Below are 13,664 nucleotides of genomic sequence, written 5' to 3'. Positions count from 1 at the left end.
ATTTCAGATAAATAAAATAAATCGTTAAAAAAAAGAAAAGAAAACATCATTAATGTGGGCCAGCATACTTGTGCACTGAATTATGCAGCTGCTTGCAATACCAGGCATCCCATGTTGGAAAGCTGCATAGAGTCCCAGCCCCTCTGCTTCTGTTCCAGCTATCTGCTAATGTGCATGGGAAGACAGAAAAGATATTCCCAATACTTGGGCCCTTTCCACACACATGGAGATCCAGGTGGAATTCCAGGATCCTAGCTGCTTGCATGACATTTTGAGTGAACCAGCAGATGGAAAATCTCTGTCTCCCTCTTTCTATCACTCTGCCTTTCAAATAAATAAGTACATCTTTTCCAAAAAATCAATGAGTAAAGCACAGGAGAAACCAAGGTGATGTCCACCCTCCTCTCTTCTCCCTCTGCTGCCCTAACCGCCCCTCAGAGAGGGACTGAGCAGTCAGACGTAGCTGGACTGCTGTGCTTTGGCCCGAGGCCACACGCAGTGTGAGGCATGTTGTCCTGATGGAGGGCACACCAAGCTGAGCATCCAGGGTGCTGTTGTGTGCTGAATGGGACTAAGTCGCTCACTTGCAGGTGCTCGGTGACTCTGGATCTGTTATACTTGAAAGGATGTCATGTGCATGTAGAATTAGACCCATTTGTGAAGACTATCAAATGGAGAAATGACCCCTAAAGCAGAACAGAAAGACTGTAGAAAGGAAAAAGATTATAGAAAAGAAAGTTAATCTCTTGGGATAGATTAATAAATTGACATGTGGTGTCTCAGTGGGCTGAGTGCCAAATAGCTGGAGGAATTCAGCTATTCAGACAGGAGGAATTCAGACAGGATGTACCCTCTTCTGAGAACGTCGTAGAGAGGATTAGGTGGTTTGATCTGAAATTTATGACTGTCTGACTCTATGGGGATGCCTCAGGGCAGGTGATGGGAATAAATACAGCTGGAATCTACCGCTAGGACCTTCTCAAAAATGGGCTCCAACATGTTCCGGTTGTTTCTTCTGGGCATATTCATAGTTCTCTTCATTGGTGAGAAAAAGGGATGCAGGGATGGGTGACAAGAGAATGTATGGGGAGGAAGAAAGTGGATTCTACATAAGGCTTTTATGTTTGTGTAAAATTATTGATGGAGAACTTTTCTTCTTCTCTTCACAGGAGACAGAGTCCTGACAAGCAAATGTATGGTGTAGCAGACCTGCAATTCTTAGATAAATAACGCCACAGCGAGAGGGATCATCCCTTAGTTTTTGCACACACTCTCTCTCACTCTCTCCCTCTCTCCCTCTCTCTCTCTCTCTCTCCCCTCTGCCCCTTTCTCTCTTTACTGTTTACAGTCTACTCTCTTCATTGATTACTCCTCTGTCTTGGTTCTATCCCCATACCTGGGTTGGTGTGTCCTTGATTCCTTCTGCGGATGTGTTGGTCATAGTTGTTACCAGTTAAGGGACAATACAACATAAGTTCAGTGGAGTGCCCACTTACTTTTGGCATGTCTGTGCCACCATAGTCTAAGTGTTTTACTCAGGGGGTATGCCTGTAGGGTATGATTACTTTCCTTAGAGCTTTTCTTTACACATTTCCTCTTTATTTAGGGATTCGGTTTTGCAATGAATGTGATCACTTTGATGGAGTCAAATGCCATGGTGGCATGAAAAGTTGCTGGAAATTTAATTTTTCCTCGAATAACAGGAGTTGTGCCACAAGTCACTATTACTATTCTCATCGCCTTTCAGGTAAGCAGGGTTGCAGAGAGACACACATATCATCAGTGGTGCCCATAGTACTGACAATCAAGGTGTAGTGGGAACCTGGGTTTATGGGAGAAGGTTAGGAATTGGGATTCTCCAGACACACTTGGGCAAGGGGGCTACACGGGAGGCAGATGTCTTGCCTGGTTATATCTAGGGTGACATAAATGAGATTTAGACACAGTCTTGAGGTCCATTCTTGTCTATAGAAACCTGAAGAGATTCTGGATAGAAGCCATTCCTAGGAAAATGATGAGATGAGGCAAGGTGGTCACATTTGCTTTTCCTCTCTTTAGGTACATACCTATTTCGTTATACAATACTGAGTTGTGATCCTTGTGAAGAAGGAATGCAACAACTATACCATGACCTCTTGAGAGAAACCCATTGCTGCACTGATAGAGATAAGTGTAATGATGGCAAAAATAATTTAGAGGTTTCAAAACTGGTCAGTGAAAAACTTGATACGTATTAATAGTCATAATTATATAAAAAACAATTATGATTTTTAGCCTGTATCTCCCTGAAGTCATGGATCTTTCTTTCCCCAAAAGCAACATTGTTTTTTCTCAAAGCCTAGACTCTACTTTCTTCTCTACTCCAGTAGTTCTACTTACAGATGCTTTATCTTTCCAGTGTGCATGATCCAATAGAAAAAGGTAAAGTCATAGGTCACCAAATAGCAATTTTTACTCCTGGCTGATTCTCAGTATTTCCTATCTGATGCCTTCTGGCAATCCTTATTTAACATTACTTTCTAATGCTAAACTTGGGCTAAAATCAAAATTCTTTTTTTTTTTTGACAGGCAGAGTTAGACAGTGAGAGAGAGAGACAGAGAGAAAGGTCTTCCTTCCATTGGTTCATCCCCCAAATGGCCGCTACGGCTGGCGCGCTGCACCAATCTGAAGCCAGGAGCCAGGCGCTTCTTCCTGGTCTCCCATGCGGTTGCAGGGCCCAAGCACTTGGGCCATCCTCCACTGCCTTCCCAGGCCACAGCAGAGAACTGGACTGGAAGAGGAGCAACCGGGACAGAATCTGGCACCCCAACTGGGACTAGAACCCAGGGTGCCGGCGCCACAGGCAGAGGATTAGCCAAGTGAGTTGTGGCGCCAGCCTAAAAGCAAAATTCTAACGTCTGCTACAGTGGGAATAAAGTATTTTCCTGGTAGATCTTCTGGGAGAATATGAGAGGAAAGCAGACTGGATAGAAATATAGGGTCAAGAAATCACAGGAAATGTGAGGAGAAATATTTGAGATGACAGTAAAAGAGTTATCTGGCAGGGCTATAAGAGGGGCTTGTATTAAGCAGGAGTTTGGGAAAGTCAATATGAAATTTAAGGCATTCTCTAAGTTAAGTGACAGGAAGAGTCAATGCACTTCACTTGTGAGTGACTGAACTTGTCAGCATTTTTGGGAAACTGTACTGACCACATATTCCTGACTCCACCACTCCAGACCATTGTGTTTCTAATCATCCTTCCTTGCTGTCATGGCAAATGCTTAATATATCAGGAGAGCTCTTGGCACTTGGCTCATCATCAACTCATTACTCTGTGTTTTGATGTGAAAGCTACTTATCCTCAAAAATATTCCACAATTATCTTGCATTCGATGTTCCCATTGATCATAGCTAAGTATTTTTATCTATTGAAAGAGTTTTGTCAACCTGCTTAAGAGATGGGCCAAGGACCTCAATAGACATTTTTCAAAAGAGGAAATCCAAATGGCCAACAGAGACATGAAAAAATGTTCAGGATCACTAGCAATCAGGGAAATGTAAATCTAAGCCACAATGAGGGTTCACATCACCCCGGTTAGAATGGTTTATATACAGAAATCAACTAACAACAGATGCTGGCAAGGATGTGGGGAAAAAGGGACACTAATCCACTGTTGATGAGAAGGCAAACTGGTAAAGCCACTACTTTATCCCCTTTAGTATTTTTTGTTCTACTTAATATCATTGGTTGAACACTTTAATTAACACACAATTATTCTTAGGTGTTTAAATTTAACTGAAAAGTGATCTCTGTTAAATATAAGAGTGAGAATAATAGAGGGAAGAGATGTACAGTTTGGCACATGCTCACTTGGACTTACCCGTAATGGTAGAGTTAGAAACGTGCCAGGGAATTCCAATTCCATCACAACAAGGCAGCATGTAACAATGCCATCTCACTAGTCAACGTGATCATTTTCAGTTAATAATTGATCATAGTTCTCCGGGAGTGAGATCCAAGTGGAAAGAACAGGTCATCAGAGAAGGAGGTACCTTTCTCTGAAGGGAGGAAAGAACTTCCACTTTGACCATGGCCTTGTCTAAATATGATCAGAGTCGGTGAACTTGGCAACTCATGACAAGAGCCTAGGGTGATTACTGATGCCATAAGCAAGAGTGTCAATTTGTTAAGTCAACAACAGGAGTCACTGTGCACTTACTCCTCATGTAGGATCTCTGTCCTTAATGTGCTGTACATTGTGATGTAATGCTATAACTAGTACTCAAACAATAGTTTTCACTTGGTGTTTCTGTGTGGGTGCAAACTGTTGAAATCCTTACTTAATATGTGCTAAACTGATCTTCTGTATATAAAGAGAATCGAAAATGAATCTTGATGTGAATGGAAGGGGAGAGGGAGCGGGAATGGGGAGGGTTGTGGGTGGGAGGGAAATTATGGGGGGGAAGCCGTTGTAATCCATAAGCTGTACTTTGGAAATTTATATTCATTAAATAAAAGTTAAAAAAAAGAAATGTAGACTCCCCCCCCCAAAAGATAACTTATTTATAGATGAAGGAAAATAAAAAATAAGAACTGGAAAAAAAAAAAACAAAAAAATAATTGATCATAGTGTCAGGTTGAGTGTCAAAGGGATCACATAAATAAGATCAGTGTCTGCAAATAATAATTGATAGAATTAAAAAGGAGAGAATGATCCTACATGGGAAGCAGGATACACAGCAGACTCATAGAGTGGCAGATGCCCTAAATAGCACTCTGACCTCAGAATCAGCCCTTAAGACATTCGGATCTGGCTAAAAAGCCCATTAAAGTATTTCAGGCATGGAAAGCCAAGACACTCTGGCAAAAAAATGACCTAAATGAAAGATCTCTGTGAGTGAGATCCCAGCAGAAAGAACAGGCCATCAAAGAAGGCAGTACCTTTCTCTGAAGGGAGGAGAGAACTTCCACTTTGACTATGGCCTTGTCTAAATAAGATTGGAGTTGGCAAACTCAAGAGGCTTCCATAGCCTTGGCAGCTCATGACAAGAGCTACAGGTGATTACTGACGTCATAAATTAGAGTGTCAATTGTTAAATCAACATCAGGAGTCACTGTGCACTTACTCTTCATGTAGGATCTCTGTCCTTAAGGTGTTGTACTATGTGAATTAACAGTATAACTAGTACTCAAACAGTACTTTATATTTTTTGTTTCTGTGTGGGTGCAAACTGTTGAAATCTTTACTTAGTATATACTAAATTGATTTTCTGCATATAAAGATAATTGAAAAAGAATCTTAATGAAGAATGGGATAGGGGAGGGAGTAGGATATGGGATGGTTGTGGCTGGGAGGGAAGTTAAGGGGGAAAAGCTGCTAAAATCCAAAAGTTGTACTTTGGAAATTTATATTGATTAAATAAAAGTTAAAAAAAAGGGAGAATAGTTGTGAAAAGTAAATCACAAACCCTACTGTAAAAAAAGGAAACACATAACAAAACTGTTGATTTCAATTTTGCAGAAGTCTTGGTTGTCTTACAATATCAGAAACAGGCTCCATAATCCCAGTAGACTTCATCTGGAAACATATTACCTAGGGCTTACCACATTTAATCTTGTTGTCTATGTTCTTGATTCTAAAATCTTGGCTAAAGTTTCCAAAATGTGCCATCAGACTATTATTAAATGCACACTGGATAAATGCCTGGTTGAAGCTGCTGGGGTGCTACCCACTATGACAAGAATAACTTGGAGAACAAAAATTATTTTTATTGCTTTCAACCATGTGGCTTCACATTTAGATGTGGGTTTTTTTTTTTTGACATGCAGAGTGGACAGTGAGAGAGAGAGACAGAGAAAGGTCTTCCTTTGGTGTTGGTTCACCCTCCAATGGCCCCCGTGGCTGGCGCGCTGTGGCCGGCACACCGTGCTGATCGATGGCAGGAGCCAGGTACCTCTCCTGGTCTCCCATGGGGTGCAGGGCCCAAGCACTTGGGCCATCCTCCACTGCACTCCCGAGCAACAGCAGAGAGCTGGCCTGGAAAAGGGGCAACCGGGACAGAATCTGGCGTCCCAACCTGGACTAGAACCCGGTGTGCCGGCGCCGCAAGGCGGAGGATTAGCCTAGTGAGCCGCGGCACCGGCCTAAATGTGTTTTTTTTTTTTTTTTTTGACAGGCAGAGTGGACAGTGAGAGAGAGAGAGACAGGGAGAAAGGTCTTCCTTTGCTGTTGGTTCACCCTCCAATGGCTGCCACGGCCGGCATGCTGCGGCCAGTGCACCGCGCTGATCCAATGGCAGGAGCCAGGTACTTATCCTGGTCTCCCATGGGGTGCAGGGCCCAAGCACTTGGGCCATCCTCCACTGCACTCCCGGGCCACAGCAGAGAGCTGGCCTGGAAGAGGGGCAACCGGGACAGAATCCGGCGCCCCGACCGGGACTAGAACCCGGTGTGCCGGCGCCACTAGGCGGAGGATTGACCTAGTGAGCCGCAGCGCCGGCCTAGATGTGGTTTTAAGGCAAATTTTTGGGGCCAGTGAAAACAGCCCTAGGAGAAACACTGAGTGGAAATTGTGAAGAGGCTTTAGGTAAGAGGCTGCAGGTGCCTTCCTTAGAATTCTTGGGGTGAGGCCTGGGGTTGTGGCAGAGTGGCTAATGCCACTGTCTGTGGCACTGGCAACCTTTAGCATTGGAGTACTAGTTTGAGTTGCAGCTGCTCTGCTTTTGATGCTCTTTTTCGATCGAGCTTCCTGCTGATGTGCCTAGGAGAGCAGTGGAGGATGGCCTATTTCTTGGGCCTCTGCACCCACGTGGGAGAGCTGATCAAGACCCATCAACCAGCTTAGTTTTGGCCATTTTGGGAGTTTACCAGCAGATAGAAGGTCTGTTTCACTTTTTCTTTCCTTGTCTGTCTATCTGTCCCTCTGTCATGCAAATAAATAAAATAAATCTTTTTAAAAAATAATTCTTGGGACCTAGCGCTGTGGCATCGCAGTTTAAGCAATGGCCTGTAGTGCCCCACATCCCTTATCGGTGCCAGTTTGAGTCCCAGTTGCTCCACTTCTGATCCTTCTCTCTATTGATGACATGATAAAGCAGTGGAGGATGGCCTAAGTTTGAGGCCCTGCAGCTATGTAGGGTACCTGGAAGAAGCTCCTAGCTCTTGGCTTCAGCCTGGCCCGGCCATGGTCATTATCGTCCTTTGGGGATTGAACTAGTGGATGGAAGATCTCTCTCTCTCTCTCTCTCTCTCTCTCTCTCTCTTTCTTCCTGCTTTCAATCTGTAACTCTGCATTTGAAATAAATAAATAAATAAATAAATAACAGAATTAATTCTGTGTTGACTGGCTTTGTAGTTTTGCTTGGGATAACTATACTAATTCTGTAAACTTTCCAGTGGAATTATTACAGACAGTCTTGTAGTTTATGAACTCTCAGAAATTGTTACAGGAATAAAAACAACTAGAATAGCTATAGAAAAGCACTACAGAGGCCGGCGCCGCGGCTCACTAGGCTAATCCTCCGCCTAGTGGCGCCGGCACACCGGGTTCTAGTCCCGGTCAGGGGGCCGGATTCTGTCCCGGTTGCCCCTCTTCCAGGCCAGCTCTCTGCTGTGGCCCGGGAGTGCAGTGGAGGATGGCCCAGGTGCTTGGGCCCTGCACCCCATGGGAGACCAGAAAAAGCACCTGGCTCCTGGCTCCTGCCATAGGATCAGCGCGGTGCGCTGGCCGCAGCGCGCCGGCCGTGGCGGCCATTGGAGAGTGAACCAACGGCAAAGGAAGACCTTTCTCTCTGTCTCTCTCTCTCACTGTCCACTCTGCCTGTCAAAAAAAAAAAAAAAAAAAAGAAAAAAGAAAAAAAAGAAAAAAGAAAAAAAGAAAAGCACTACAGGAAAAAAAATAACGGTGACTATAGAAAAATAACACTAAAACTTTTTTCATGATAACAAAACTGCATTTGTCAACTTTTCATCATGGAAGATCTCTCTCACCCTCTCTGTATTTCTACCTTTCTCTGTTACTCTGCCTTTCAAATAAATGAATAACATTAAAAATAATGAAAAAGAAATACTTCTATAAAAACTAGATATTTATTTTAGTCTACAAGTTTTGAAGCTTCTCAGAGCAAGCCCCACTGGTTCTTCCTCTGGTGATGATGTTCTGTCTGGCAGAATCCTGACGTGGCCCACAACATCACAAGGAAGTATACAGGGAGTGCACATGTGTGTCTATATCTCTCCTTATGAAACCTTTGGGTATTAGTCATGGGGCTTCCACACTAATGTCCTAATCTAATCTAAGCTCTTCTCAAAGGCCCCAGTACTAAACATCAAAACTGGATTAATCTTTATCCTTTTAGTATCATTAAATAATGGCTTTACACTTTTTCAGTATTTTTTAAAGGGCTTATCAAGATGAAAAGACAAAAAACCCTATAATATATTCTGTGTGTGTGTGTGTGTGTGAACACTTGTTTTTTTAACTTGGATCATGGAAAAAATTTAGAACAGTAATACTCAAGTATCAATGAGCACAGGGAGCACTTATATTTTGATTTCTAAACAGCTTTTCCTGCTTAAAACAACTAGGGCTTTTCTCCTTGGAATGAAGGCTCGAAGTGAGCCTGGAAGATTTGACTATGGCTGAAATGGGAAGAGTTCAAAAATATTTCCATCTTTCTTTGACTATGATGGGAATTTTTGAATTGTTACTGTTTTTATTTCAAAGACAAAAATAACCCAGAAGAAAGCTTGAAGGGATATGATGCTCATTGGCCAAATTAAGTAACAAAATAAGTGTGATCTGTGGCCTTCACTGTGGTATAGAGTGTTAAGCCTCTGCCTGAATTGCTGACATCCCAAATGGGTGCTGGTTTAAGTCCTGGCTGCACCACTTCTGGTCCAGCTCCCAGCTGATGTGGCTCAGAGGGTAGTGGAGGATGGTCCAGGTCCCATCTGGGATACCAGGAAGAAACTCCTGACTCCTGGCTTTAGCCTTTCCCTGCTCTGGCTTTTGTGGCCATTTGGGTAGTGAACCAGAGGATGGAAGGTCTGTCTTTCTCTGTGTGTGTATTTGTCACTTTCAAAATAATAAATATAATCCTAGAAAATTGTTATCGTAGCAATCAGAACCCATTGCACAAAATAGGAATGTTTAGTTCATAGTTAAAACAAATAAATAAGTTATGTAAACAGAAAGCCTTTTGTTTCCTTATTATAAAATGTCAATTTAAAAAGCCTAGAAGGAATATTGGAACTGGAAAATCACCATTAGACAACAATCACTGTAAGAGTTAATTTGATTGAGAAACACTAATAAATTTGGACAATAATTATTGAAAGTGGGTAGATAATGAAACATTCACATAATGTCAAAGAACCTACCTCCAAAACAAGTGTTCATTACAAAGAGAAATCAACTGCTTTATAAGACAGAAACAATTTTTAAAAGTTTTGTTTATTAATTTTTGTTTTGGTTGGAATTGAAGAGAGACAGAGAGACAAAGAGAGATCTTCCATCCACTGGTTCATTCCCTAAATGCTGGTCTCACCCAGGGCTGGGCCAGGCCAAAACCAGGAGCCCAGAACTAAATCCTGATCCCCAAGGTGGCTGGTAGGGCTCCAAGTACATGAGCCATCATCTGCTGCCCCCTCCCCCAGGTTGTGCATTAGCAGGAAGTTGGTGAGAATCAGAGTAGTGGGGACTTGAACTAGGCACTCAGATATTGGATGTAAGTATCTGAAGTGGTTACTTAACTGAAGTACCTGACTCTTACCCCAAGAAATTTTTTTTTGACAGTCAGAGTGGACAGTGAGAGAGAGAGAGAGACAGAGAGAAAGGTCTTCCTTTGCCATTGGTTCACCCTGTAGTGGCCGCTGCAGCCAGTGCGCTGTGGCTGGTGCACCGTGCTGATCTGAAGCCAGGAGCCAGGTGCTTCCTCCTGGTCTCCCATGGGGTGCAGGGCCCAAGGACCTGGGACATCCTCCACTGCACTCCCGGGCCACAGCAGAGAGCTGGACTGGAAGAAGAGGGGCAACTGGGACAGAATCCGGTGCCTCAAATGGGACTAGAACCCAGTGTGCCAGCACCGCAGGTGGAGGATTAGCCTATTGCGCCGCGCCGCCCGCCTAACCCCAAGTAATTTTTAAAAAATATTTATTTTATTTGAAATAGAGAGTTACAGAGAAAAGGAGAGAGGGAAGGATGGAGGAAGGAAGGAGGAGAGAGAGAGAGAGAGAGAGAGAGAGAGAGAGAGAGAGAGAGAGAGAATGTGACCAATCTCTCAGAAGCAGAGCAAAAGGACACAAACAGGCGTTCATGTGGGATGTCAGCATCACAGGCGACAGTTTAACCCACTGTGCCACAATGCTAGCCCCAAGAAATCTCTTTCAAAAAAGTTTATTGAATTTCTGGACACACACATGTAGAGAATAAGAGAGGGAGGGAAAGAGAGAGGGAGAGAAAGAGAGAGAGACCCAAGTCCCTTCTACAGTTAATATGAGGTTAGGCCAGGGCAAAATTCAGGAGCTGGGAATACCATCCAGGTCTCTACTATGGGTGACAGGATCCCAGTTATTTGAGCATTCACTACTGTCTCTCACGGTCTGCATTTACCGTAACATGGAGTCAGAAATTAAACCCAGGTACTCTGGTGTGTCATGTGACTGTAAAGAAATCATTTTAATTGTGATTGGCTAACAGCACTAGAAATGAGATGAAACATGATAGTATGCTTGGGGTTGGTCATTTCAGTAGGATCCATGCTCACACAAAGGACTGTGCAGATACTTCGTGCAGTTCATGTGGCAGCACAGATGACTATTGCACTCATTGTGGGCTAACACTCAGTAACTGATCACTTTGGATGAGAAAACGTGAGGATGTGATTAACCAACAGAGGTGATAATACCCTTCCTTCTTTCTGCTAACAGATCTACCACGCCCAACTTGGGTGTCACTCTGAGTACTCCACCCTAGAGCATGGACCAGAGACCCATGGCCACACCCAGCATACACCTCTGGGTATTCACTGAAAGTGCAGACATTCCACTAAACCACAGATACACAGTTGAAAGATAAAAGCCATCAGAGGGAAAATCTAATAATTATCTTGCATATGCCTAAAAATAAATGCAAAAATTCAGTAAGTACAAGGAAGATAACATGACACCACAAGAGTGACACAACAACATTTCAGTATTAGACTGCAAGGATGAGGAGAGTGATGAAATGCCTGAAATGGAATTCAGAAGATCAATCACAGTATCACTCAAAAGAAATCCAAAGCAAATGCATGAACTACAAAAAAATCCATAAAGACATGAGTGAAAAATTTTCCCATGAAATTGATATTTTAAAGAGAAATCAGAGTGAAATATTAGAAATCAAGAATTCAATATGTCAAATAAAATACAGTAGAAAGCCTTAACAGCCAACTTGGTGAGGCAGAAGAAAGTATATCTGAGCTATAAGACAAATCTTCCAAATTTTTCAGTTAAAAAAAAACAGAAAAGAAAAAAAGAAGATGAAATTAGAAAAATTAAAACCAGTGTTGGAGTTTTATGGGATACTATCAAACGACAGGACATATGGGACTTAGGAGTTCCTAAAGATGTGGAAAGTGAGAATGGATTAGAAGACCTATTCAGTTAATTCATTACAGAAAACTTCTGTAATTTGCAGAATGAAATGGACTTCCAAGTACAAGAGACACATAGATCTCTGTATAGACATGACCAGAAAAGATCTTCGCCACAACACTTTGTAGTCAGACTTTCCCCAGCAAAACAAAAAAGATTCTAAAATATGAAAGTGAGAGATGCCAGATTATATTCAGAGGTTCACCAAGTAGACTCACAGCTGACTTCTCATCAGAATCTCTACAGGCTAGTAGAGAATGGCAGGACACAGTCCAAGTTTTAAGAGAAAAAACTGTCAACCCAGAATATTGTATCCTGCAGGGCTCTCATTTATGAATGAAGGTGAAATAAAGGCCTTCCATACAAACAGAAATTGGAAGAATTTGTCAACACTCATCCAGCCTTAAGCCAAAAGATGCTTAAAGATGTGCTATGCACAGAAACATAGAAAGATAATCATCATTATGAAAGAATGTGCAAGCAGAAAACTCTCTCAGTAAAAGTACAAGGAAAATCTGAAGTAAAGAATAGGAAGATTTACAGAAAAAAGATAGGGCCAAGTTGTTACTTATCAATAGTAACCCTGAATGTAAATGGCCTAAATTCTCCAATTAAAAGAGGTGTCAGAACAGATTAAAAAACAAGATTCATCTATTTCTTACCTATGAGAAATCCACTTCATCAACAAAAATACATACAGACTGAAAAGGTAAGTATGGGAAGTAGGTGAAGATGGTGGAATAAGGAACGATATATAGTGCTAGGCTGGGGATAAATAGTAAAAAAAAAAAAAAGTGTAAGCACTGCACTCGTAGGGGAGAATTAGAGAGAAAAACTGAGTGGATATTCTACAAAGGGAAGAGGAGCACAATGGAACTGTGTGGAAGGTGCGGATGTATGGCCTGAACACAGACACAACACACGGGTGCAGCAGCTGAGAAGTGGAGTGGGTGGCAACTTGGAGATGGAGGTGAAACCAGACTACTTTTGCAACCCACAGCAATCAAGCCAAAGAGAGAGTGTGGAGTGCATCTGGCCTGGAGCCTTAGTGGTAACCCCTGTCCAGTGGAAGTAAAAGGGGTACATTTATCTCATCCCAACATCCCCACCACGGTGCTGTTGCCTGCCTGAGAGAGGGCAGGGGTCATTTTGGGGTTGGGCATCAGCTGAGGAAGCCTTTGAGCATGCGCACGGCACCTGGCTAAGACAGGATGCATCTTCTTAACAGTACTGGTGGCAGTAGCAGGGAGAGGGCAAGATTCAGCCAGTGGCTCTTGTATATGCTTGTAATAAAGAGATTCTAGTGGAAGGAAAAACTCACAGTCCCCACTGACTTTGTGCATGGATGTGAGGATTGACAGGTGGCTGGGCACCCACGTAGGACTGTGAGACACCCCCAGGCTCCCAACATACTACAGGCTTTGGGGCTCAAGCTACCTACATGGAGATGGCTCAGGAAACATTGCATCTCTGTGGACTGGACAGGCTGGCAGAACAAAGCAGAATCTCTACATCTAGTGATCAAGAGAGCCTTGTGTGCTGAGACTGTGGGGAGACAGCAGCTGTCGCCCCCCCTCTTCGTGGAGGAACGACACTGGACCCTGCGCTGTTCTTTCATCTGCTCGGCCCTCCCCGGGTTTGCTGCTGGTTCTTCCCGGGTTGGCTACTGTCCCTTCCACCTCCGTGGAAGGGCGGTTCCCCCTGCCACATTCCCCACTTCCGCAGGGGAGCGGCACTCCGCCGGCCGGCTCTCTCGGGGGCTGCACAGGTGTTCCCTCAGATGTTCCCCTTAGATGTTCCTGGTGCATGCTGTCTCTCTCCTCCTTTATAGTCCTCCTCTGCCAATCCCAACTCGGCTGCCCACACGCCGAGTACGCTGCTCTCCTCCAATCAGGAGCAAGTCCTACAGTTTATTGGCTGAACTGGAGGCAGCTGTGCAGAAGCTGTTTTCTTCTCTCCCAGCGCCATATTGTGGGAGAGCAGATGCATAGAATAAGTCTTAATTCCAGTAACAGTATAGTCCGAGTTGCTCCCCACAGCAGC

At 43.4% G+C, this 13,664-nt stretch overlaps 1 protein-coding gene across 3 annotated transcripts; it reads left to right on the top strand.

Moving 5' to 3' along the window:
• Positions 1-851: 851 nt before the first annotated feature.
• Positions 852-12,129, top strand: LOC149128591 (prostate and testis expressed protein 13-like). 3 transcript variants are annotated; one of them, XM_089335306.1, is made up of 4 exons: positions 852-1,043; positions 1,170-1,193; positions 1,607-1,747; positions 2,569-4,401. In XM_089335306.1, the coding sequence occupies exons 1-4, from the start codon at positions 986-988 to the stop codon at positions 2,583-2,585; spliced, it is 240 nt and encodes a 79-aa protein (XP_089191432.1). In that variant the 5' UTR covers positions 852-985; the 3' UTR covers positions 2,586-4,401. The 3 variants fall into 3 exon arrangements, with proteins under 3 accessions (XP_089191432.1, XP_089191426.1, XP_089191420.1); XM_089335300.1 differs by lacking the exon at positions 2,569-4,401 and adding an exon at positions 10,914-12,129 and having other exon boundaries at positions 865-1,043; XM_089335294.1 differs by having other exon boundaries at positions 885-1,043; positions 2,059-4,401.
• Positions 12,130-13,664: the final 1,535 nt, after the last annotated feature.

The sequence above is a fragment of the Oryctolagus cuniculus genome, chromosome 1, assembly GCF_051225735.1.
Source record: "Oryctolagus cuniculus isolate XC-2025 breed Fujian yellow rabbit chromosome 1, ASM5122573v1, whole genome shotgun sequence".
Taxonomy (NCBI): Eukaryota; Metazoa; Chordata; class Mammalia; order Lagomorpha; family Leporidae; genus Oryctolagus; species Oryctolagus cuniculus.
This window is presented reverse-complemented; position numbering and strand designations above follow the sequence as displayed.

Coding starts and splice junctions, on each gene's coding strand:
- LOC149128591 (XM_089335294.1), top strand. CDS start 986: ATGGGCTCCAACATGTTCCGGTTGTTTCTTCTGGGCATATTCATAGTT. Junction 1,044..1,169: donor ATTCATAGTTCTCTTCATTG/GTGAGAAAAAGG, acceptor TTCTCTTCACAG/GAGACAGAGTCCTGACAAGC. Junction 1,194..1,606: donor CAGAGTCCTGACAAGCAAAT/GTATGGTGTAGC, acceptor CTCTTTATTTAG/GGATTCGGTTTTGCAATGAA.